At 40.2% G+C, this 26351-nt stretch overlaps 1 protein-coding gene across 1 annotated transcript in view; it reads left to right on the top strand.

The window, feature by feature from the left end:
- adgrb2 (adhesion G protein-coupled receptor B2) overlaps positions 1-18637 on the top strand; it is a 341301-nt gene extending 322664 nt beyond the window's left edge. Inside the window, 2 exon segments of the mRNA XM_073821334.1 lie at positions 10674-10727; positions 14926-18637. Of these exon segments, the coding sequence (XP_073677435.1) occupies positions 10674-10727; positions 14926-15102 (231 nt within the window). The 3' untranslated portion in view covers positions 15103-18637.
- The last annotated feature ends 7714 nt before the right edge of the window (positions 18638-26351 follow it).

Genomic DNA, 26351 nt, shown 5'->3' with positions numbered 1-26351 from the left:
TATTCGTATCATATGATAGAACTCCTTATTCCGGACAACTTTGCCTCTAGAACCTCTGCTGTCAATCAAATCATTTGTTAAATGACTGTCAAAAACCTCTTTTTGCGAACTAGTCCTAGGTTTTTTGCTCGATCTGGAAAAAAACACTGACTTTCTAGGTCAATAATTATCACAGAATTTACCCTTAGGGAGGCTATAATGGGTCGTTTATAAAATGGGCCTGTACAAATGTACTCAAAATCCTTTAAAGCCTAAAGGAAAACTCAAAAGTTCACGAGACCTGGTGAGCACATGCGACAGGCAATTCTAAACAAGCATGCAAAGTTGCTGCTAGAACAGTCATGACTGTAAAAAAATAATATGTCGATGGTAAATCACCCGGATTTGCCAAAAATGCTTTTGTTATCAAATCTGTACATTATCTGTACATTAGAGTGTTTTGTGTTTGTTAAACTCAATGAAAAGAATTACAACCACAGCTTTTTAAAAGAATACATTTTCACAGAGCAGAGACCAGAATCTAAGTCTTCTGGTAGTATACATTATGGCTAACTCATCTGTAATCCGGACAACATTGCTGGCTTTTTCATTTAAAAATTGTGGTTGCAGCTAAAATATGTATCCTATAAATCAAGTAACCTACTTAAATTATGCCTAGGTGTTAAAGGTCTTCATCTCCAATTAGAGAGTTTAATCCAAAGCATGATTACATTCTGTGACCCCTATCAACTAGCACTATTCAGGCTGCTTTCTAGTATAAAGTGCTCATTAAAACTTTCAAAACCCTATAGCACTGATAATATATAGTATCAGTAATAAAGTGACCTCATACTGTAATTGTCGAGCTTTAAAGTTGCGCTCTGAACAATTATTAGTACTCACACATTGTGTGTGATTAGAAGTACGCATTAGTGCGCATCTGTGAGTGTTTACCTATTCTTAGCGTGTTTGGTTATGCCTTGTTGAAACTGTTTCCCTGCAGTTGAGTGGAATTATCTGAGCCCAACTGTGAAGTTCAGGTGTTTGAAACAATTTGCTACAGTGAGGACGAGTAGCAGATTTATTTATTTATTTACCCTCTCTTGTAATAGTTTCCTCAGTTATTGGAGCTTCGTCTGGAAACCTCTACGGCATTAACAGAATAACAGATTTTTGCCATCTTGTATTTGCCTTTTGTCCACACAAAATTAGCCCCGAAATGATATTTTCTTTACAAAGCATTGTGTTGACCGAAGTTGAAGCAGATGCACCATCAAACAGCTTAATGAAGGAGCTTAAAGCTGGGATGGGACTTTTACACACTCATACACACATGGCAAAATGCTAATTTGCAGTCTGTGCCAATTAAGACGTAATTAGTGAGATATGTCATGTCTGCAGATTTCGCCACGTAGGACTATTTTTCCGCTGTATCTTAGGGCAGCTCATATCTGGATCATGGCGTAGATGGGATAATATTCATTTTTGTGACAGTTTTGTGTCTATTTTGCCCTTTTGTGTTTTTTCTAACATTGAACTGAGTAGAATAGATTACAGACTATTAGCAGAGCTGACATAATGCGGTATAACTCAGCAATGGCTGTCATGGCAGAGAGACCAGATAAGGCTTTTAGCGCATTATCCTTTATACATAATGTATGACTTTATAATGGAGGGAACTCAAAGATCATGTTTGCAATGAAGGTGACCGTATATATCAACATTTATTGTGGTTATCCGATTATGTTTAATACTATACAGGCGTTAAGGACATATTCCACTGAAACAAACAGCCTAATCTGGACATTATCCCAGAATGCTGGGCTTTTATTCTGAGTTGGAGACCCCAAAGCTCACTAATATCTCTTTTGTCCTAGAGTGTATAAATGTAAAGGGGAGAATTCACTAAGATTGTGTTATTTATTTGCAGCTTGTTCATAAAATGATGCTATTTAAAAAAGTTTTCAGTGTCAAATTGCGGACAGTGCGGTAGACTCCTGCAATCTGCCATACTTTACCTGGACTATATCGTTTTAGCACATTGCTCCGATCCATTGACTTTAAAATCTCTATCATTTGATTTTCTTTTGATTAATTACCGCCCCTAAAATGGCAAAACTAAAATTGCTTAGTGAATTCGACCCAGACACTCATCTCTGACGAAGGCCTTGTCGTTCAATCCTGCTTTTTGTTCTGTGTTGCATTTCCACGTTTTCTTTACTCTATCCACTATACTTGTCTTTTTGTTATAGATTTTCATTTACTTATTATTTTGTGTATTGTTGCTTTTCATTTTGCCTGTCTTTGTCTTTCCTTAGTTTGAAACTACATGTTTTCTGTCATAGTTTGACTGTAGCCAGGCACTCAGCAGACCCCAGGGCGACAAACAGAAAAAAGGTAACAGAAAAAAAAATCTCATCTAGAGAGCAGTGTGTTTGAGCCATAGAGAAACAGAGAGTGTTTCTTTTCGTCCTTTCCACCCTATAGTCTCCATAGAAACTTCTAGACCAGTACAGAACTCCCACAGCGACTAAACTTGCTCTCCCCTGCTGCCCTGCTGCTGTAGACACTGCTCCTTTCACATCTTTCTTTTGCTTCATTGTGCAATAGCCGACTTCTTCTCTGACCTGTGCTTTCTCATTTGTGTAGTGAACACAGACTGTACTGCTGTGTGTTGCTGTACCTTCCTTGCTGTCTGCTCACACCTATTACTAGTTCTCGAATCCAAAGTGTGTCTTTGTGTAAAAGGAGAGTTGTTAACTCTGTAAAAACATAAATTGGTGAATATTTTGTGAGTTTGGTGGGCAAAAAGATTGAAAAAATGCTATATGGAACTGATTATTAAATGATTAAGCAGGAAAAAATCAAAGGATTCGAATATATCAGTGGTCTATAGCGTAGTGTAGACTAGACGTGTTCTTCCATATGCTATATGCATTCCTGCCCATCACTACTTTCAGAAAAGGGAGGAAGGGAAAAGAGGGTCAGGGAGGGACATCCATTATTAAGAATCCTCTATAGGGACTAGCTACAAAATTAGTAAAGACAGAGTAGCTCTTTTCAAAAATGTAGTGAGCTGCCTACCAAGACAGCATTTTAAGAGCTTATAGGTGCTCTCCTGATGTGAAAGTTATTTCAAATGGTAGGCAGCAACATTATCCTGCTTCCTAATATTCTCATTTTGGATAATTTCTGAGGCAGCATGAGACATGCAAAGCAAGGAATCTATCTTATAATTGTAAGCGCCGTGAAATGTATCTTATGGCTGTACTACACACCTAAAATCTGAACAGATTTTAAAACAGTAATCATCTTAAACTTTGTAAATGTCTACAGAAAAAACTGGGCATAATACCTCCAACTGAATGGAATAAAATCCTGAAGTACATGGAGTAAAAACTCTCTGATGACATTCGGCAATGACTCAAGACTGAAATTTGGCCCAAATATCTTGGCAAAAGTTAGCTCACTTCCAGAATAAAAATGTTCTGATAATTTACTCACCCCCATGTCATCCAATATGTTCATGTCTTTCCTTCTTCAGTTGCAAAGAAATTAAGGAGGAAAACATTTCAGAATTTTTCTCCATATAGTAGACTTCAATGAGGATCAACTGGTTAAAGGTCTAAATTGCACTTTCAATACAGCTTATAAGGGCTCTACACGATCCCAGCCAAGAGATAAGGGTCTTATCTAGCGAAACGATCGTAATTTAAAAAAAAAAAAAATTAAAATACATATACTTTTTAACCACAAATTCTCATCTTGCACTAGCTCTGTGATCTGGGATTATTTTATCCCGGCTCGATCAGCATCTCAGGTACAGTTTTGAAATGGTTCAAATCTTTCCTGTCAAATAAAAGTTTTTCCCATTCATCCTTGATGGCACAAGTTACTTGTGGTGTAACCCAGGGATCGGTTTTAGCACCATTTTTTGTTATTTTTGCTGTATATGCTACCACTAGGATCTATTATGAGTAAATTTGGGGTGTTGTACCACTGTTATGAAGACAACACACAACCCTACGTACCCATAAAACGTAAAGATAGCTTAGCATATAAAAGACTGGAAGTCTATTTGCATGAGCTCAAAGTGTGGCTCACAAATAACTTTGTTGCTTTATGACGATAAAACCCAAATTTACATTTACATTTACATTTATTCATTTAGCAGACGCTTTTATCCAAAGCGACTAACAAGTGGGAATACAACAAGTGATTCATCCTAAGGAGGCAGATCAACATAGGAAGTGCTCAAAAATACCATATATCAGGCGTTGTTAGAAGAGTGCAGGCTAGAAGGGGAAGATCAAGAAAGAGAGGAGAATTTTTTTTATTTTAATTTATTTTATTTTTTTTATAGAGTCACATAGTGTCGAAAAAGATGGGTTTTCAGCAGTCGCTTGAAAGCTGTTAAGGAGACTGAATTCCGGATAGGGGTGGGAAGATCATTCCAACAAGCAGGAACGTTGAACGAGAATGTTCTGGACATTTCATACCTCTCTGTGGTGGTACAATGAGGCGTCTTCCACTAGAGGATCTCAGACATCTGGAGGGAGTGTAGATTCGTAGTAGTGAATGGAGGTAAGCAGGTGATGAGCCGGTGACTGTCCTATTGTCACACCAGGCCAGCAGAGGGAGCCCTGCCCCTCACAGACTGTTGCTGCTCCCTCTGCTGCTTCGCTGGTTACTTCCTGTCTGTCCTCCATAAAAGCCAGCTTCACACACACTCACACTGCGAAGTATTGATTTGCATTTGCGGACTTTACCAAGCGTTATTCCTTGCTCCCAGGTTTTCCCAGTCTCCTTGTTGTTTTCCCTAGCCATAGTTCTGTTTTTGTTTTCCCAGTCTTAGTCATAGTTTTCTAGTTTCTTGTTTTCATTTCATTGTTTCCTTTGGACTGCCCACCTGGATTTTGACCCACGCTTGTTTATTGGATTACGCTATTGGATTATCTTTGCTGTTCATGTTTGCTGGTGTTTTCGACCCTGTCTGCCTGTCTACGATCATCATAATAAAGCCTTGCATTTGGATCCTCACTCTTGGTCGTCCCGTTTGTGACAGAATACTTCGCCACACCCGGATCCAGCGGCTTTATTCACCACCAGCATCACAACATGGACCCGTTCGACCAACTCCTGCTCCTCCGACAGGAAGATCGCCCGGTCAAGGAATATGTTCGCCGTTTCAGTGAGTTGTTGCATAAAATACCATTTTTTGATGAGGTTTACCTCAAGGACTTATTCCGTATGGGACTGAATGAGCCAACAAGATCAATGCTGCCTGGAGGGGAATTCAGATGTACACTGAAGGACTTTTTTGATTATGCGCTGTTGTTATCTGGTTCTCCGTGCATGATGGAACTCACAGAGCCACAGCACAAAATGTCTGCCAGCCTAGAGCCTCTGCACAAGATGTCTGCTAGCTTCGAGCCACAGCACAAGATGTCAGCTAGCTTCGAGCCACAGCACAAGATGTCTGCTAGCTTCGAGCCACAGCACAAGACGTCTGCTAGTTCAAAGCCTGTTCATAAGATGTCTGCCTTTCAGGAGCCCGTTCACAAAATGGCCGCCTTTCCCGAATCAGCTTTCGGAATGACCATCCTTCCTGAGTCCGCATTCAAGATGGTCACCCGATTGGACCCAGCTCACAAGAAATCTACCACGTCTGACTTCTCTCACAAGATGGCTGCCACCCCAAGGCCCGATCACAAGATGGCCGCCATCCCCAAGCCTGTTCACAAGATGGCTGCCACCCCCAAGCCTGTTCACAAGATGGCCGCCATCCCCGAACCCAATCACAAGATGGCTGCCGCCACTCCAGAGTCTGCCCCCAAGATGGCTACCATCCCAAGGCCTGTTCACAAGATGGCCGCCGTCCCAAAGCCTGTTTCCAAGATGGCTGTCCTTCCCGAGTCAGCTCATAAGATGGCCGCCTTTCCTGAGTCTGCACCCAAAATGGCCGCCCTTCCTGATCCTGTTCGCAAAATGGCCGCTCTTCCAGACCCTGCTCACAAGATGGCCGCCGTTCCTGAGTTCCCGGTCAGAATGGCCACCACGCCAGAGCCTGCTGCAAAGATGGCCGCCACGCCAGAGCCTGCTGTAAAGATGGCCGCCACGCCAGAGCCTGCTGTAAAGATGGCTGCCACGCCAGAGCCTGCTGCAAAGATGGCCGCCATGCCAGAACCTGCACCCAAGATGACCGCCACGCCCATGCTTGCACACAAAATGGCCGCCACGCCTGAACCTGCACGCAGGATGGCCGCCATACCTGAGTCTGTTATTAACATGGTGGCTACAGCGTCAGACTCTCACCCTTCCAGGACGTATCAGAGACTAATGTCTAGCTTGGAGGACCCCCCACTGCTGTCAGCTCGTTCAGCTGGTCCCTTACTGTCAGCCAAGCCAGCACCTGCTAACGCCACGTCAGTCAAGCCAGCATCTGCCAACACCACGCCAGCCAAACCAGCATCTGCTAAAGCCACGTCAGCCAAGCCAGCGCCTGCTAACGCCACATCAGCCGAGCCAGCATCTGCTAACGCCACATCAGCCAAACAAGCATCTACTAACGTCTCGTCTGCCAAGACAGCACTCTCATCAGCCAAGCCACAGCCTGTTCATTCCATGTCTGCTTCTCTTGAACCTGTACCAGCCGCCGGTCCTGCCAAGACAAGTCACGTCACAGTCACTGTTCATGTCGAGTCAAATCAAGACACAACTCCACTTCAAGAGTCACATCAAGACACAGCAGTATCTCCTGAATCATGTCCAGCCGCCGCTGTCCCAGCAAGACCAGGTCAAGTCTCAGCTGTTCCCCCAGAGCCAACTCAAGTCACAACCACTCCCTCTAAGCTAAGTCAAGTCACTGCTACTCCTGTCACGCCCAATCAAGTCACAGCAGTTCCTTCCAGGCCAGATCACGACTCACCCGAACACCCTGAGCCAGGTCATGTTTCACCCAAGCCACCGGTCCCAAGCCATGCAGAGCCAACGCTCCCAAGCCATGCAGAGCCAACGCTCCCAAGTCACGCAGAGCCAACGCTCCCAAGCCTCACGTCCACTGACCCGGAGGGCATTCCCCTGCCAACTGCGTTACCTATTATGGCTATCGCCATTTTGAGTGTGTGGGCTGCACACTGCGCCCCAGTGGCCTCTTCTGCCCATGAGTCTGCCCACAAGTTTGCTCTGGAGAGCTCTTCTGCACGCATGTCCGCTGCGCCTATACCTCCTTCGGAGGTGGCGTACATAGCGGAACTTCTCGCTCTGCCCGCTCCGCCAAGGCTTCACGCTCTGCCCGCTCCGCCTAGGCTTCACGCTCTGCCCGCTCCGCCAAGGCTTCACGCTCTGCCCGCTCCGCCAAGGTTTCACGCTCTGCCAGCACCGCTAAGGTTTCATGCTCTGCCTGCACCGCCAAGGCTTCACGCTCTGCCTGCACCGCCAAGGCTTCAAGCTCTGCCTGCACCGCCAATGCTCCCTGCCCTGCCAGCACCACCAGGGTTCCCTGCTCTACCTGCTCCACCAAGATTCCCTGCTCTGTCTGCTCCGCCAAGACTCCCTGCTCTGCCTGCACCGCCCGGGCTACACACTGTGCCTGCACCGCCTAGACTCACTGTCGTTCCTGACACGACCACGCAAGCCGTCCCTGAAGTTCTCGTCTGTCTAGTCACGGCTATGGAGGCCACGTCTTCCCCCCATGAACTCTCTACCTCTCTCCTTGCTCTGTCTGCCTCCTCTATCTCTATTCTCCCCAGGTCCCAGTCCATGATGCGGCCTCCTGTTCCGCCCTGGAGGGCTCCTGCGCCTCCTGCTCCGCCCTGGAGGGCTCCTGCGCCTCCTGCTCCGCCCTGGAGGGCTCCTGCGCCTCCTGCTCCGCCCTGGAGGGCTCCTGCGCCTCCTGCTCCGCCCTGGAGGGCTCCTGCGCCTCCTGCCCCGCCCTGGAGGGCTCCTGCGCCTCCTGTTCCGCCCTGGAGGGTTCCTAAGCCTCCTGCTCCGCCCTGGAGGGCTTCTACGCCTCCTGCTCCGCCCTGGAGGGCCGCTCCGCCTCCTGCTCCGCCCTGGAGGGTTCCTGCATTTCCTGCTCTGCCCTGGAAGGCTCCTAAGCCTCTTGCTCCACCTCCAGCTCCGCCCTGGAGGGCTTCTACGCCTCCTGTTCTGCCCCGGAGGATCGTTAAGCCTCCAGCTCCGCCCCGGAGGGCTGCTCCGCCCTGGAGGGTTCCTAAGCCTCTTGCTCCACCTCGGAGGACTGCTCTACCTCCGGCTCTGCTCTGGAGGGCCCTTGCCCAACCTGTTCTGCCTCAGTCTCCTGGCCCCCCCACCGCTCCCCTGGACTGTTTCTTCCTGTTGTTTTTTAGAGCGTCTGGAAGCCGCTCCTTGGGGGGGGGCTATGTCACACCAGGCCAGCAGAGGGAGCCCTGCCCCTCACAGACTGTTGCTGCTCCCTCTGCTGCTTCGCTGGTTACTTCCTGTCTGTCCTCCATAAAAGCCAGCTTCACACACACTCACACTGCGAAGTATTGATTTGCATTTGCGGACTTTACCAAGCGTTATTCCTTGCTCCCAGGTTTTCCCAGTCTCCTTGTTGTTTTCCCTAGCCATAGTTCTGTTTTTGTTTTCCCAGTCTTAGTCATAGTTTTCTAGTTTCTTGTTTTCATTTCATTGTTTCCTTTGGACTGCCCACCTGGATTTTGACCCACGCTTGTTTATTGGATTACGCTATTGGATTATCTTTGCTGTTCATGTTTGCTGGTGTTTTCGACCCTGTCTGCCTGTCTACGATCATCATAATAAAGCCTTGCATTTGGATCCTCACTCTTGGTCGTCCCGTTTGTGACACCTATATGCCAGCATCAGTGACTTGAATTTGAATCATTCAGTTTAGGTCAAAAGATCATTCAGGTGGAAACTCTATCATATCTTACCTCAGATGTTAAAGATCTTGGGTTCCAGCTGCATAATAGTCTCAAATTAGAGAAAAGTTTTGAAACCATTATTCAAGCTTTTATCTCTACATGACTCGACTTGTGTAATTCTTTGTCTGCCAGGTTACCTCTCTCTTCCATCTCTCGCCTTCAAATGGTCCAAAATGTGGTTGACCGTCTGCTGACCATATCACACCAATTTTACATTCCCTGCACTGGCTGTCAGTCCGTTATCGAATTAACTACAAAATTCTGTTATTTGTCTATAAAGCTCTCAACAACTTATCTCCTAGGTATTTTTCCAATTTACTTACCACCTACACTCTTAAAAATAAAGGTGCTTTAAAAGGTTCTTCAAAGTGATGCAACAGAAGAACCATTTTTGTTTCCACAAAGAACCATTCAGTCAAAGGTTCTTTAAAGAACCATCTCTTTCTTACCTTTTTATAATCTGAAGAACCTTCTTTTTCCACAAAGAACCTTTTGTGAAACAGAAAGGTTATTCAGATGGTAAAGGTTCCTTATGGAACCATTTAGACAAAAAAGGTTCTTCTATGGCATCGTGAAGCACCTTTATTTTTAAGAGTGTACCTGCTAGGTCACTTAGATCCAAAGATGGTCATCTTTGGACACCACTGTCTGTAATGCAATTTTTTTGCAAATATTTTTATAATTTCTATTATTTTTTATAATCGTTCTGCTAAATAAGACCCTTATTCCTCAGCTGGGATCATGTAGAGTAGGGTTCCTTAAATCTTGCCTTGGGGGGCCAATGCACTGCAGAGTTTAGCTCCAACCCTGATCAAACTCGTGGGCTAGATTTGAGGATCCCTGATGTACAGTCCTTTGAAGCTGCGTTGAAACTGCAATTTTGCCCTTCAACACATTGATTCCCATTGAAATCCACTATATGAAGAAATAATCCTGGAAGGTTTTCCTCAAAAAAAAAAAAAAAAGAACACTGTGGAAGACATGGGGGTGAATAAATTATGAGTATTTTTTTTTTATTCTGGAAGTGAACTAATCCTTTAAAGATGAGGTATTTTACTGTGTTGTTAGCTTAGAAACGTGCTAAAATGTATTCAAAATAGTGGATAGAGTTAAGAAAAATACAGAATATAAATAAACTTAATTTCAATTCAATTCATTACTAAAAACTATTGACCTAAAAATAATTTAATCAAATTTAAATGAGCTATTTTAGTGTGTTAGCATAGCAAAAAATAGTTACATCTAGTTTAAAGATTAGTTTCAAAGATCACTATAATCATTTTTTTTTTTTTTTTTTTTTTTTTTACTTGTAGTAAAACCATGATCAATTTTTGTAAGGGTTGGAAGGTAGGCAGGTTTAAAAGAGTGTCTATGTCTCCATGGCCTTTTTGCCTCCAAAACATCACAGAATTTCCTTCCCGTTAGCTTGCAGTGCTAAGTCTCCTCTTCCTCTGCTGCAGTGTTTCAATACAGACATGTCCATATATGCTGAAGTTACCAGTCACCTCTCCTGAACATAGTGCTGTAGCCATTTAAGTTGTCTCTGTCTCTGTGCAAAAGAAATATGGAGGAATGGAGCGTGCATGCCTCCAAAATTGAATCTATAGACTCTTCCATCAAGGTAACAAAAATTCAAACAAACACCGCTTCCCCCCAGACATGTTGAGTGACTGTGATCCCCCTCCTTTTCTCTTTTCCTCTCTCGCTCTGCCTGTCTCTGTCTCTCTCTGTGTGTCTCTCTTCCTTTATTTTTCTTTCCTCCCATCATCATTTTTATTGCAACAGAGGGAAAAGCGATGGAGCATTTCGTCTGCCGGAGGTGAAAAGAATTCTTCGAGTGTAAGTAGAAAAGGCCTGACAAGGAGAGATGGAGAAAGCTAGAGGAAGTGAAGGAGGGTTGTTGGGAGCGAAGCGATCGGGAGGAAAAGAGATGGAGGGGAAAGGAAATACGCAAGAGCAGCACAATCGCGTTAGCATTCTCTTAGGAATAAAGTCGGGCTCCTCTTCGGCATTAACAACACTTCTGCTCGACAAAATGTTCCTTCTTCAGCGTTTAGCATGCAAATTGGCTGCCAGATTATGCTTTTTGTATCCATTTTGCCAACTGTCAGCCTGTTACATTGGGTGAATTATAATCAGGCTGCTATCGCCCCCTTGTGGTTGGAAACTTGGAAACATGAGCCTTGAAACTCGATCAGAATTTATTTTTTTGGTTGTGAATGAGAGCCAGAAAAAAAAAAAACGTCCCGTTTGCTCCCTTCTCAAAAATGTTGTCATAATGTGTAAGTGTGTGTTATATGTCTGTGTTTGTGTGTGTGTGTGTGTGTTCATATTTCCATTTCCATGGTAACCGGCAAACCCACCCACGCAGCTCGAGTTTAAGCCTCCTTCACCAACACGAACAAGAGGAAGGCAGAGAAACTTATTCTCAGTTATACCTCAGACGAGTCATTTACGTGGTGTTTTCCAATCTCCCCGATCCGTCACACATGCAATCAGCGGGCGTTTGAGCTGAGGGGGAGCCGACAGCAACCCTGTAATTGATCGCCTCAAACGTTTCGAAATATGCAGGTTCATAGCTACATCTCATTTTTCGGGGAAGTTGGGAATAGATTTGAGAGGAGGCGAACCACAAGATGAATTCGTCAGGTCTCAACAGAGTGGCCTGGCTCTGGCTATGGCTGTCTCTCTTTTTTTTTTTTTTTACATTCTTACAATTCTTATTTCAGTCTCTGTGTGATTAGATTAATCTGCCCCTACTGTATAATGCAATTTACCTACCATTAGGAGGCCGTATAGCTGTAGGATACACCATTAGTCTCAATGGGATGGACAGTGTATGTGTTCTGGCCATCTGAAGTAATGAACACCTGGAATAGCCGGGCATAAAATGCGGCACAGACCACCATTAATGCCGATGAGCGAGTCGCTCCATATGTTGTATAGACAAGTCGTAATGTAGCAAGACTATAAGGACATTTAGTCTTTATGCTGCTGTTGAAACGTGCATTCAGGCACATTAAATGCGAATTACAAATGCCCGAGCACATTTCCATTAGTTACGTTCCAGATGAGCAAAAATGTTTTCAGCCTTATGATGCTCTTAGCATGTCTAAAATGACCATTGTATGAATACCGTGCTTATGAGTGATATTTTTATGGCACTGTAAAATTACAAAAAACAAACTAAAAAAATTATAGCGGTGGCTAACCTCAAATGCGTATGTAGTAGCCTATATTTATATTTGTTATATAGATTAAATTGTTTTTTTTTTAATTGTTCATATTTTATATCCACAATATTTTCAGTACTATTAACAGTAATATTACAGTTTAAACTTTTAAAGAACTGTTTTCTATTTTAATTATGGCATAGCTGATTTTTTTTAGCAGCCATAGTTCTAGTCTTTAGTGTCACAACCTTCAAAAATTAATCTAATATGCTGATTTGGTGATGTAGGATCATTTCTTATGATTCTCAATGTTGAAAACTACAGCATGTATTTGAAATAGAAATGTTTTCTAGCATTATCAATAATTTTATTGTTACTCAATTTAATGCATCCTTGCTAAATCGTATTATTCCCTGATAGCACATCTGCAAGATGTATTTTTGAGTGTTTGCTCATCTGCAGTACATCTCCTATAGACGTATAGATTTGGCATCTGTTAGATTATCTGTTAGATGTCTTGAAGATGTTTTTGAATTAGAATGTGTGTAAAATTGACATCTTACTGACATCTGTCAGTTGTTTGTACACAGAAGATGCTTCCCTGCTGAAAAAAAAAAACAGCTAAAACCAGCCTAGGCTGGTTGGCTGGTTTTAGCTGGTCAACCAGGTTGGTTTTAGCTGGTTATATCTGGTCAGCAGGCTGGTTTTTAGAGCGGTTTTGGCCACTTTCCCAGCCTGGCCAGTAAAGACCAGCTAAAACCAGCTACTTCCAGCTTAAAACAGCTAAGACAACCAGCCTAAGCCTAACAGACATCTTGCAGACGTACGTGTGTTATCTGGGTTATTTATATTAAATGCTTATAGTATGGTGGTGCATTGTTGCCACACACATATTATATTTTCCACTTAATTATGTTGTAATAATGAGATGTTATCAGAATCAGAGAGCTTATGTCGTTAAAATTACATATTTTCTCACAATAACAATATGTCCTAAAACGTCATCTTTTTCTTGTTAAAACAACATCTTTTGTTGTAATAACGACATATTATGTCATTAATGACGTTTATGAACTATCATTAAACAAAAAACACATAGCTGTGGATCATTCAGGTAACAACACAGTATTAAGGATCAAGTGTATGTAAACTTTTGAACAGGGTCATTTTTATAAATTGAACTATTATTTTCTCTTGTCTTATTTAGGTCAGTAATAAAAAAAAAATGCATTTAGTAAATAATTAACATTTTGCAGATTCTGCAAGGTGTATGTAAACCTTTGACTTGTTAGCCACCACCAGAGTATGTGAGCGGAGCGGTGTGATTTTGAATGGAGGGAGGAGCGGATTTTTGAAAAGTCGGAGCGTCGTGAATTTCACTCGCTCCAAGAGCCCTCCACCACCGCTCCATCATGAGTACAATTCATGCCAACGGTCCGTAATATAACTGAATATTTAGCAAGAATTCACATGTTAAACATGTATAGCTAGCTTGATAGAGATGGATCACTCAAATCAGAAATAATGTGAATGCTATAATGACGGCAGTGGACATGAGCGGTAAATTATAGTTCACAAGGCATTAGTTTGTTCCTTCTAGATGCTGAATATTTTCTGGTGAAAGCATGATTTAAACAGGTACAACACTTATTCACGTGCAATCGCTCTGTCAATAATGCATAAACAAATGTAATGGTATCCGAATTTGAATGAGCAGAAATCTGTAAGAAATGCAGCGATCCATAGGTAAAATAACTGACTGAAAATGTATTTTTATTTTCATTACAAACGTTGCACTGCATAAAGCAGCAGTTATACTCTTTTAATGCTGACAATGTTATTAGCTTTGTATGTGGTAGGAATAAAGTTTGCACACTAAGGCCCGGTTTCACAGACAGGGCATAGACTAAACCAGGATTAGGCCATAGTTCAATTAGGACATTTAAGTAATTTTTATAAACATGCTTAGAAAAAAACACTACTGGTGTGCATTTTGAGACAAAACAAAGGCACTGATATATTTTAAGATCAATCAGTGCAATTTTGTTTCAGTTGAAACAGCTCAGACTTACATTTTAGTCTAGAACTAGGTTTAAGCCTTGTCTGTGAAACCGGGGGTAGGTGTTCCAAACTCTCCTGTTATTTTATTTTAATATATATTATGAACAGGACCGTTATATTTCAAACATTATTTCAGATTTTTTTTTTTTGACGCAGAGTGAAGGCGGAGCGGTGTTTCTGATATCAGTGAGCGAGGAGTGGAGCGGGAGCGGGAAATTGTGAACCCGGAGCGGAGCTGGAGCGGAGCGATTAATAAATGCACAGAGCGCGAAGGGGAAATTGTTGCCGCTCCACTCCGCTCACATACTCTGGCCACCACTGTAATAAATAAATTAATTAAATAGAAATTTTGGAAATATATAATCAAATGACAACCATATATATTTGTCTTATGAATAAAGTTTTAGAAATAATGCTATTATGCTATGATTCTTTTTTCAAAGAATGGATGAAATTAAAGAGATAGTTCACCCAAATATAAAAAAGTCATAATTTACTCACCTTTATGTCACTTCGAACCTCTGAGTTTCTTTCTTATGTTGAAAATAAAAGAAGATATTTTGAAGAATGCTGGTAATCAAACAGTTGTTGGTCCCCGTTGACATCCACAGTACTTCTTTGACGAAGGAAGTCAATGGGGAACAGCAGCTGTTTAGCTCTTCAAACCCTCTTCAAACGAGGGTGAGTTAATGATGAATGAATGAATTTTGATTTTCAGGTGAACTATTTCTTTAAAGGAGGTATTCTGTGTTCATGCTCAGGTTTTTTAATTTTTATTTTCTTCTGTGTATGTGCATATTCAGGACAAATCAACCACAGATGATCAGCGATCTTGGGACAGCTTTAAGACCATGACCCCTGAGCAGACATGTGGCTCCAGCGAACATAAGGACAGACTGGAGTTACGCAGTAAACCCTGGGAAACATCCTCCGCCAACACACCTGACACATCCGAAGGAGACTTCCAGACTGAAGTGTGAAGAGAACACACACCTACAACAAACTGAGAGACAACTAAACCCTCTTACGTACTCACGCTGTCAGTGATCTTCGGCAAGACACGTTCTAAAGGATTCTGTACTTGTTTACAGGTGTGAGGACAGACCAGAGATGAAGAGTGCTCTATTCTATATTTTCACACAGAGACATTAAATGAAAGAGTGGGGCCTGGAGAGTATGGTAAAACAATTTTTAACAAACTGTTTCTGAAATGTCTTGATTTTACTCCAGAAAGGATTCTCTTTCACCTGATTTGGGAATTTAAAAAATAATGTTTCTGCACCCTTCTTTTTATAGAGGAACGAAAAAATCAGTACTGATGATTCGCACACTGTTTAATAACCCCTTAGGGTTTTTTTTCCTCCTTTCTGTCTTCTCAGTCCTTGGATGATTCAAGTTCCGTTTCCCTTTTTCTTGCTTTGTTTTTCAGGGAAGAGGGAGGGGAAGTTTTGAAAGTATTCATTAATATGTGCCATCCTCTGCTTTTTTTCCTCTGCATCAAGCGTACTGTACTTACATGCTGTGTGTTCTATTTTTGTTCTATAGAGTGCTTGTCCATCTTTTATTTTCTGAAACTTTTTTATTTTATGAGTGGAAGTAGGTCTTTTTTTTTTGTCATACCGCTGTGTGATTGTGTTTTAAGTTTTTAAAATACTTGACAGAAAATATTGTGCAATTTATTGTCAAATTTGCATTCGTTCACACCAGGAAAGCATCTTTCCTCCATCCTTTCCAACAACCAAAAGAATCCACATTCCAGTCATAAGGAGCTTTTGGGCTTTTCCAGTAAGAGACACACTTCAAGCTGAGAATGTTTCCATTTTGAACCAACAAAGGTAGTACTAAGTTTCATCTCAATCTTAAAGGGGTCATCCGGTGCCACATGCACTTTTACAAGCTGTTTGAACTGAAATGTGTGTTGGGGGAGTGTGTACACAACCACCCTAGAATGACAAAGATCCACCCAGTAGTTTTCTTTTAATTTTGTAAAATAATTTGCCTCTTCTCATATCGAGCCATTCTCAGATGCCTGTCGTTGTCGTTGTGGCGTAACACCGACAGAAGCCGCTTCTGCGATAGTTGATAGACAGCAGTGTTTTAGCATAGATCCGCCCCGAGTGTAAACTGACAGCACTGAGGGAATGTGACTGCTGATCTATCTAAATGGGTACATGTTTACGTGAATCATTTCTCACCATACTGCTTTATAAACGAGGGTCAGTATAAAGCTTAGCTTTGTAGCGCTAGATGGTTTAAAACGGTGCCTGTTAATGATTAAGATGTGACGTTAACACAATACCTGCAAAAGTGTTTACAGCCCGCAACTGCACATGAGTAAAGACTATAACACTCACATTTATGTATTTCAGTATAAGGACGGGGTAAGTTATGTTAACTGATCACTTTTTTGCTCTTGTTCAATCAGCTATGCCTCAGTAAACACACCGCGTTCTTCTCTTTACCACAGTAAACACAGTGAACACATCTAGTTTGTCTATTTACCACTGTAAACACACCGCGTTCTTCTCTTTACCACCGTAAACACAGTAAACACACCGCGTTCAGCTCTGTACCACAGTAAACACACCGCGTTTGTATCTCTCAGTACTCTACCCTGCCAGTACGTTACATATAAAGATAAATCAAAGTGACATTACGTTTACTAACCATTCAGACACGTCCAGTATAAGCCGTAATTGCCGAACTTCTTTGCGGGTGTCATCTTGTTTCGGTTCCAACTCTGGTTTTAAAATAAATTTTAAATGAATAGGGTTGTACAGTGTCTTCAAAGCCCCCCAAGTGCCATTTTCCCCCAAACTATACAACTAAACCGCTAACTGTTGTCTAGGCAACACCCCGTGTGCTATGTAATGACAGGCCCCACAGAACTGAAGGGTGGGGTGAGCAGAGGTTCATTTCATTTAAAGGGCCAGGTACTGATATCGCTTGCTGAGAACAGAGGCATTTTTTACCAGGTAAAATGAGTGTTTTTTTACACTACCATAGAGAATTTTTAATCAAAGTATATTACAAACTTTTCATTTGGACCCTAAAGCATCATATTAACTTGTGGAAAATGGGCATTGGATGACCCCTTTAATATTTCTGCTCCTGCAAAAAGTAGTGCTTTATGAAAACCAGTGACTCCGCCAGTCACCCTGAATTGATTCGGATTTATTTCTGCTTTACTTCGACTGTGGAGTTTGACAGTTGGCTTAATGCTAAGCAGACTGCAGAGGTCATCTTTGCTAACCCGCTTCTCCTTATAACCCGTTCATTAGTTGTGTTGGCTGATGTAACTCCACATGGAGACTCTGAAAGTGCGAACGAGGGAGGGAGAGGGGATAACGATTTGTCCTGACATTTTCTTACTTGGCGCGAATTTCATCTGCTCAAAGATCCCTGAAGTCAGCATATCATATAGGCACAGATGGCAAGACTAGAGCATGCCATTTCAACCTTTGCAAGTAATCTGCACTAATGGGGAACACGGGCTGCCTCGTCCCCATGAAATATCTCCAAACCACCATAGCAATTAAAACTAGTTTTTCATTTCCCGTCTCATCCATAGTCAAGAAAGCCTCAGTATTACTCTCAGATTTGGGAAAAGCAATATCGCATAATCAAGAGTGCTGTTCGCTGGCATTTGTGCTGATATTCAGCACTGTAGTGTGTTTGTGATATTGCTTTTAACAGACTAAATTTGACCATTTTTGTTCAATAATTCATGAAGAAGCCAAGATACAGAGCTCTTGGAACACTGGCCAATCAAATTTGGACTGGAACTAAATGTTTAGAATATGAATTTTGAAATTCAGATTTTTTGTAATTTAGATAAACCAGCCACACAGGTGAGTCGGCTATTTCAGATTTACAAGTTGTTCTCTTTGCAAACATGCAGCTGTACACAAACACTGCTTCATTTACAGTGCCTGTTTTGATTTTGTTTCTCTTTTGTCTGAAGCAGTCATCGACTGTTTCAATATTTTGTCATTCCACTCGATTTCCGTCTCTGTATATGAGTGTTGGGTTTTTCATAGATGTTTACAGAGTCCTACTTATTGAAGCTGGAGAATTACACTCCAGAATCCCACTAAACTAACTATGTTTTGACAGATTTATGTATTGCTCTTTAAAAAAGGAAAAAAAAACTTGAGAATGGCCTTACAGTCACATAAAATTTATGAGATATGTATTTTGAATATGTGCATTGTGAGGAGGATGATCATCACGTTGGAAAACGAATGGTGAACAGCTGAGTGTGGATGTAGTGAAGATTGAAAATGGTTGCTTGGACTTCCTGATCCGCAGGATGTTTTCTTCATGGCTTGACATGTTTGAAACTTTTGGATCCTCCCCTTGCCAGCACACAGAGTCCCATTGGCTAAAGAAGATGGCTATCACAGAGAATCCTCCTTGCACCATTTAAGTTTTTTTATACATAAGATTGTACAAAGTAGTCCTCTACTGTTTTCATAGAGTGTCTTTTTATATGAAAATAAATTTTCAAACTGATGAATGCCGCTTGTAGGAGTATTCCTGCTGATGGTGTAGGTTCACCAACCTGTTTAGTCCAGGTCCCATTGGTAAAACTCAATAGAGTGTTTTCACAACACGGCATCAGTCGGCCATATTGGCGGCACTTAACGTAAACAATGCCACTGAACAAAACCAAACTTGCATTTGCTGATTATTACTGGTGAAAACTGTCATTTATTGAAATGTTTTGGCTGTACTAATCGGTCAGACAGGGAAAAAACATTTGGAGCCAAAAGTTGGGAATCAGGAAGAAAACGTAAAAAAAACAAAAAAAAACTGAGGAACAAAAGGTGTTTGTGGTTGGCCAAACTGAACCAGGATTTCCAGGGCAAGAATCTTGACAACATTTGTGTTTGCTCTAATTATCAGGTAGGTGAAATATTATGCTAATATCTTAATTTATACTGTTCATACGTATCTTTACCACCTATTAACTTTAGTTTGTCAAAATAGTGCGCCTTTCCTGCTTACTAAGTCCTTCTTTATATGATTTAGCATCTTCCACAGTTTTTTTCTGTGGTTTAAACAGCATAAATAGCAGACCAACGTATTCAGTATATTAACCGTGCAATTAATGCTGTTGTTTATATCTGAGTATCGCCAATATGGCTGCATATCTGGGTAACTGACCAAATTGTGACCTAAGTGCAAACCCTCCATTAGGGGAGAATTGGGATGGCTGTCACATATTTTTCTTTGCATATAACATATTTTATTTTACTTTGTTAAGTGTTGTTTGCACTAATAATCTTAAACTTTTATATATATTTCTCACATATATCTGCAGCAATTTAAAGTTGTTTTGGAATTTACAGTTTATTCCTAAACTGCACGTGTTGCAGTTCAGATTATGCCAATTCTGTCATTTAACATGAATTAATCTGACCAATATTTAAATTCTAACCCACAAGTGAAATGTCCATTTTGCTACATTCGTAAAAATAAAGTTTTTTCGGGTTCCATGACGAACCTTTAACATTGCTGTTACATTGCACAAAATGTATCCGCTTTTTTTTCCTGAACGCGGAAGTTTTGCCCGACTGGAACGATGCTTCATATTTTCATCTCTGGTGTTTTTAGTCAAATCATTTTTTTCGAGCTGATAATATAACGTTAAACCTATGAAAATGGTAATAAGCACATGACGCCATAGTTTCGTCACTTCACAGTGTCGCAATGATCGTCTTTTTGCAGCAACTCACCTGTTTAATGAATAGGAAGATGACATGAAGCGACTCGCGGTTAGCTGCAGTAGCTGAGTGCACGTAACCTACATACATACAGCTCCCGAGTGGGGTGAAGTTCACAGGATTTTGTCCGACCCGAACCCGAGCATATCTTTTCTAAATATCTGTCCGAACCCGGCCCGGCCCGTCGGGTTCCGTCGGGTACCGTCGGGCTCGGCTCGGGTATCCATCACTACAAAACACCCTGCAAATACACTGTAAAAGCCTGACCAATTTAACCAGCTGGCAATTGTATGATTGACGTTATTTTCAACAGTAAAGGGCGCTGGGTATAATAAGGTTGCGGGATTGTTTTGCACACAATAGGTCTATTAAACATTCATGAAACTTCAGCTGCAACAGCTCCGAAATAAATAATATAAAAATAATAAACTAATCAATTACACTGTGTCCTAACTACACACAACGCGACAGAATCCCTCAAATATCACAGCCATTTAGAAGTGCACCACACTCCCAAAAGAAATGGACAAGTTTATAATCTAATTAATAAATATTAAGTATTTTAATATTAAGTATTTTAACATTATTTTTTTTTTTTAAATACATGCAACTATACCATCTCTGTCATAGAAAACGGACTGAGTGAGTTTGCAGCTTTAACATATGTTTGCCTAAATTATTTTCAAGATCTAAGGTAAATTCTCTATTGCTGCTTTCAGTATATGGCTATAAATGTCCGGCAATATGATTCAAACTCATATAACACTCATATATAATAATAAGCCTGATTTGGGATTTATTTCCAAAAGCATAAACATAAAATGCAAAATGTTATAATTATTGTAGGCTACTCACAGTTGTGAAAATGTTAAATACAGTTTGAAAATAACATATTTGTTAAATACAGTTTTATGTATCATATGTTTCATATGTTCTCATATTTATTTGTTTATTTTAATGTTTTTTCTAAAGCCATAATTTTGTTATAACACTACTGTTTTGATATGTTTGCTGTTTGCAATAGTTATTATTGACTATTGTATTAACTACTATTGTAAAAAAAAAAAAAAAAAAAATTAAATAAAAATACTACTTTTTTCTCTGTATTGAGTGATATAAACTCACAATCGCAGGAAATAAAGTTAGAATTGCTCGATAAAAACTCACAATTCAGACTCTTTATCACAAATGCAAGTTTCTGACTTTTTCTTGCAATTGCGAGTTTATATCTCGGAATTCAGTTTTTTTTTTCTTGGAATTGCGAGTTATAAAGTCAGATTTGCATGATATACTCTCACGTTTATGAGACATAAAGTCAGAATTGCCGTTTTTCTTGCAATTGCGAGTTTATATCTTGCAGTTCTGACTTTCACAGAATTGTAAGATATAAACTTGCAATTGTGAGTTATAGTGTCAGAGTTGCGAGATATACACCTTATTTGCTTGATTTTTGAAATTCAGACTTTTTTCTCTATATTGCATGATATAAACTCACAATCGCAAGAAATAAAGTCAGAATTTCTAGATAAAAACTTACAGGTCAGACTTTCTCACAATGCAAGTTTCTGACTTTTCTTGCAATTGCGAGTTTATATCTCGGAATTAATTTTTTTTTCTCAATTCTGACTTTTTTAAACAAACATAACATGTAAAATGTTATAATTTTTGTAGGCTACTCACAGTTGTGAAAATGTTAAATACAGTTTGAAAATAACATCTAAACAGTTTTTTTTTTTTTCATATGTTCTCATATTTGTTGTTTTATTTTAATGTTTTTCTAAAGCCATAATTTTGTTATAATACTACTGTTTTAATATGTTTGCTATCTGCAAAAGTTATTGACTATTGTATTAAAAAACTACAGTAAGTTTGATGCTCAAACATCACTGTAATTATCAATTACGATATTAATATATGGAACCCACAACAATAAAAAATGTTTTTTAATTCAAAGATATTTACAAGTGAGATTTCAGTGTTATTTTGACAGCTTAACTAGGAATTGTCCCTGTTTTTCGTTTCAAAAATCTTGTCAGCTTAGTTTACTGAGAAGTTCTTTGGACCAAATGACTGCAAAAACTCACAGGAACTTTTATTTTTTTTAAAGTGTGTCTCTAAATCCTTGTTTGTTTTTACAGAATCTTGAAACTTCTACTGTCACCTCAGGAGAATGGTGTTCAGATAGGATTTGTTGTACAACTGACAACCAGGACTTAATGAAGGTCTGTATAATTAGAACATATTTTTCTTTGATACTAAATATGCAGGTGTCTACTGAGTGCTCTTTATACCCATGGGTACGGCACCCAACAGACTTGTCTCATTATTAAAATTCATCCTGGTTTTAATCATAAGTTATTGTGAAGAGAGGCTGTAATCATAAAGCTTGATGCCGTGGTTCTGCAATCAATTTATTAGACTGTAAAGAACTTGGGAGAAAAGAAACAATCAAGGCCATGGCAATACTGACAGAATAAATCTTCCTTGGGGTCACCACGATTTAGCCCAATGATCAGAGCTCTGTTCCAGAACAATGGCAATTAGCCAGCGGTCCATTTCAAATGGTCTGTCTCCTGATAAGCGGTCATCAGACCATATTTGTCTCTGATTGTTTCTGGAAGAAGAGAATGATTGTGATTTCTTCGTCTTGCATAAATGCAAATATTCAGAGGCCCTTTGGAAAGCACAAAGATTACCGGCTTGATCCCCTCGTCCCTACTGTTGAACTGCAAGAGCTTGTGCATCTCTGCTGAGGGCCGCTTTGGCCGATTGCCTCATCGTAAATGCAATTGGCTTACTGTCCAATGGGCAGCCTCTTGAAGCACATCAAGCCTCTGTGCTATCAATCCGATGTGCTATGCAGGCAAGTGATCTAATGCAATGGCTTTGAACGTGGCCTTCGGGGCCTCTCCATGACTATGTGGGAGTAGGACGAGTGGAAAGGTTGCTCTCCTCAGCAGTGGAAGATTCGTGTCCGCGTAATGAGATGTTCTACCCGGCCTCCCGCGCAGCTGCCTGCTAATAGCAGCCATGGCCTCTCCAAATGAAGCTTCGAGAGCAATCTCCTGTTAGCTTGTTATTCCTTAAGGTGTAGTTTTCGCTCAGTGTCAGTTTTTCACATCTAATTTAACCGAAAGCGAGCCTTGAGAGCCGTTCTGCTCTTTTTTTTTTTTTTTTTTTTGTTATTTAAGGGTTTGACCTCTATCAAATGAGGCAAATTGAGGCATTAACTTACCTGGCACTATTTCCTTTAGACAACATGACACTGGAAGGATCATGTTATGTCTTCAGGTCTTCAGTATGGTTTTTGAGTTATAATTTAAAAGTCAGACAGCATATTTTTTTTCAATGGCTACCATTTTTTTGTGAGTACCATAACAGACAGCGTTCTTTTTTTCTCTCCATTTAAGTGTATCCAGAGATGAATGCTTTTATCTGTTTCATCAAGATGAATTTTACATTTATTTATTTATTAGATGCTTTTATCCAAAGCAACTTGCAGTTAAAGAAAACAACAAAGGGAATTTTTGGCCCTCATATAAGGTGCTCAGTCAAATAGTGTAATGAAGGTAGAATATAAATTATATTTTGAATTATGTTCTTAGGACAAAGATATTTATTTTGAATGTCAGGACAGGGATAAGTTGGCTCAAGCTACAATATTGTTGGCCCAAACAAATGTTTGGTATTTTGGTATGTTGCCATTTTTCTGTTTTATTAATTGTTCAATCTTTTATAAATGTTTTACTGTTTATATATTTGTTGCAATTGCGAGTTACATGTACATATAAAGTCTCAATTATGACTTTTTTTCTCAGGATTGCGTGATATAAAGTCACAATTGCGAGAAATAAAGTCAGACTTTTTCTGTCTTTTTTTCTTGCAATTGCGAAATCTTAAAAAAATGCGGACTTTTTAACAGAATTGTAAGATATAACGTTTTTATTAGATTTTTAAAAAAAATTCTCTCAGTTGTGACTCTTTTTTTGAGAAATAAATGCAATGCAATTGTGAGTTATAATGTCAGAATTGCAAAATATCAACTTTTTTTTACTTTATGTATCTGATTTATTTTTTCTCAGAATTGCGAGTTATCAAGTCAGAATTGCGTGATATAAACTTGCATTTACCAGTTATATTGTCAGAATTGTAAGATATAAAGTCACAATTATGACTTTTTTCTCTTTATTGCGTGATATAAATTCACAATCACTAGAAATAAAGTCAGAATTGCTAGATAAAAACTTTAAACAATTGCAAGTTTATATCTTGAATTTTTTTCTCAATTCAGATTTTTTTCACAGAATTGTAAGATATAAACTCGCAATTGTGAGTTATAGTGTCAGAATTGCGATATATACACTTTTTTCTATTTGTTAGATTTTTTTAATTTGATTTGAAATTCAGATTTTTTTTTCTCTCAACAGTGACTTTTTTTCTCAGAATTGTAAGTAATAAATGTAATGCAATTGTGAGTTATAATGTCAGAATTGTGAGATATAAACTTTTTTTTTTTACTTTTTCATGTATTTGATTTATATTTTTTTTCAGAATTGTGAGTTTTTTCCTCTCAATTGTGACTTTTTTCTCAGAATTGCAAGTTATAAAGTCAGAATTGCTAAATATAAACTCGCATTTATGAGAAATTAAGTCAATAAATTTGTAAAACTGGCAAATATGTTTTTTCCTTTGTCATTATTATGGTGTATGGAGTGTAAATTTTACAAATTTATTAAAAATAAAACAAAACTGAAACAAGTACATTGCAAAAGTATTCATACCCTTAACTCAGTACATAGTTGAAGCACCTTTACAGCCTCAAGTCTTTTTGGGCATGATGTGACAAGCTTTGCACATCTGCATTTGGCAATTATCGGCCATTCTTTGCCTCACCTTTTCACCTCTCAAGCTCTGTCAGCTTGGATGGGGGCTGGCAGACATTTTCTAGAGTCCTAGTTGTTCCAATCGTCTTCCATTATGGATAATGCTTCTGTGAACCTTCAATGTAGTAGATTTTTTTCTGAACTCTTCCCTAGATCGTTGTCTTAACCCAAGTCTGTCACTGAGCTCTACAGGCAGGTATCTTGACCTCAGGACTTGGTTTTTGCTCTGATATGCATTTTCAGCTGTTAGACCTTTTCTGAGAGGTGTGTGCCTTTCTAAATCATAATTTTCCACAGTTTAACTCCACTAGTAGTACCATCTAGAAGCAATATAAATGCTCCTGAGCTACATTTCGAGTGTCCCAGAAAAGGGTATGAATACTTATGCAACGGGATCTTTTCAGTTTTTTATTTTAATACATTTTTGCACAAATGTTAAAAACCTATTTTTTGCTTTGCCATTATGGAGTAGGGAGTGTAGATTGATGTGGGAATAAAAGTAATTTAAAGTAGTTTAACATAAGGCAGCAACATAACAAAGTGTGAAAAAATAAAGGGGTATGAATAATTTCGCAAGGCACTGTATAGTGTTAGAACTTTTTTTTTATTTGATTTTTGAAATTCATTTTTTTTCTCTCAATTCTGACTTTTTTTCTCAGATTTGTGAGAAATAAATGCAATGCAATTGTGAGTTATAATGTCTGAATTGTAAGATATGAACTTTGTTTTTTTACTTTTATGTATATGATTTTTACTTTTATGTATATGATTTTTTATGTATATGTATATATATTGTGACGAGTCGGCTGCCTCCCCCCTAATTTTCATCACCACCCCGTCCCTTATTCGCCGCCCTTCTCCAGGCTGCCGACGGGAGTGGGTGTGTAGGGGAGAGGAGGGGCGAGTAATCGGCTCAGGCTGGCGGCGTGTGATGAGGACACGTGAAGGAAATGAAGCCTCATCACCGCCGCTGTTTAAATCCCGAGCTCGCCTCTCCTCAGGAGACCGGTCTCTCCCCCGTGCATGCACGCTGGTGTCCTCGCAGGTCCAGGAAGGGGTGAAGAGGGAATCCCGCGCCGACCAGGAGGACGAGCCGCCGGACCCGCGGTCCGGCTGAAGCCGCCAGAGATGCCGCCGCCCCAGCACCGGACAGCTTGAGAGGGATGAAGCAGCCAGAGATGCCGCCGCCCCAGCACCCCGGTGCCAGCAAGGGGAGCGCGTGCGGCTGCCGGACTCCGCCCCTTTCCTGGACCTTTCCCTATCGAACACTGCCCATCCTTCACGAAACCCCAGCACTCGAGGACACCACATCCCCCCTTTTATTTTGGACACTATTTCCCTTTATGGACACTTTTCCCCTTATTTTCTGTTTAATAAAAGCCTCTCCGAGGCCTGACGCCACACCCACTGTGTCTGTCGTTTGGCCCTCCCGCCACAATATATATGTTATCAAGTCAAAATTGCGTGATATAAACTCACAGTCGCGAGAAATAAAGTCAGAATTGCTAGATAAAAACTCACAATTCAGACTATTTCTCACAGATGCAAGTTTCTGACTTTTTCTTGCAATTGCGAGTTTATATCTCAGAATCCAGATTTTTTTTTTCTCTCAATTCT

This window comes from Garra rufa, chromosome 17 (assembly GCF_049309525.1).
Source record: "Garra rufa chromosome 17, GarRuf1.0, whole genome shotgun sequence".
NCBI classification, from domain to species: Eukaryota; Metazoa; Chordata; class Actinopteri; order Cypriniformes; family Cyprinidae; genus Garra; species Garra rufa.
Note: the sequence above shows the minus strand (reverse complement) of the source record. Positions and strands in the feature narration are given on the sequence as shown.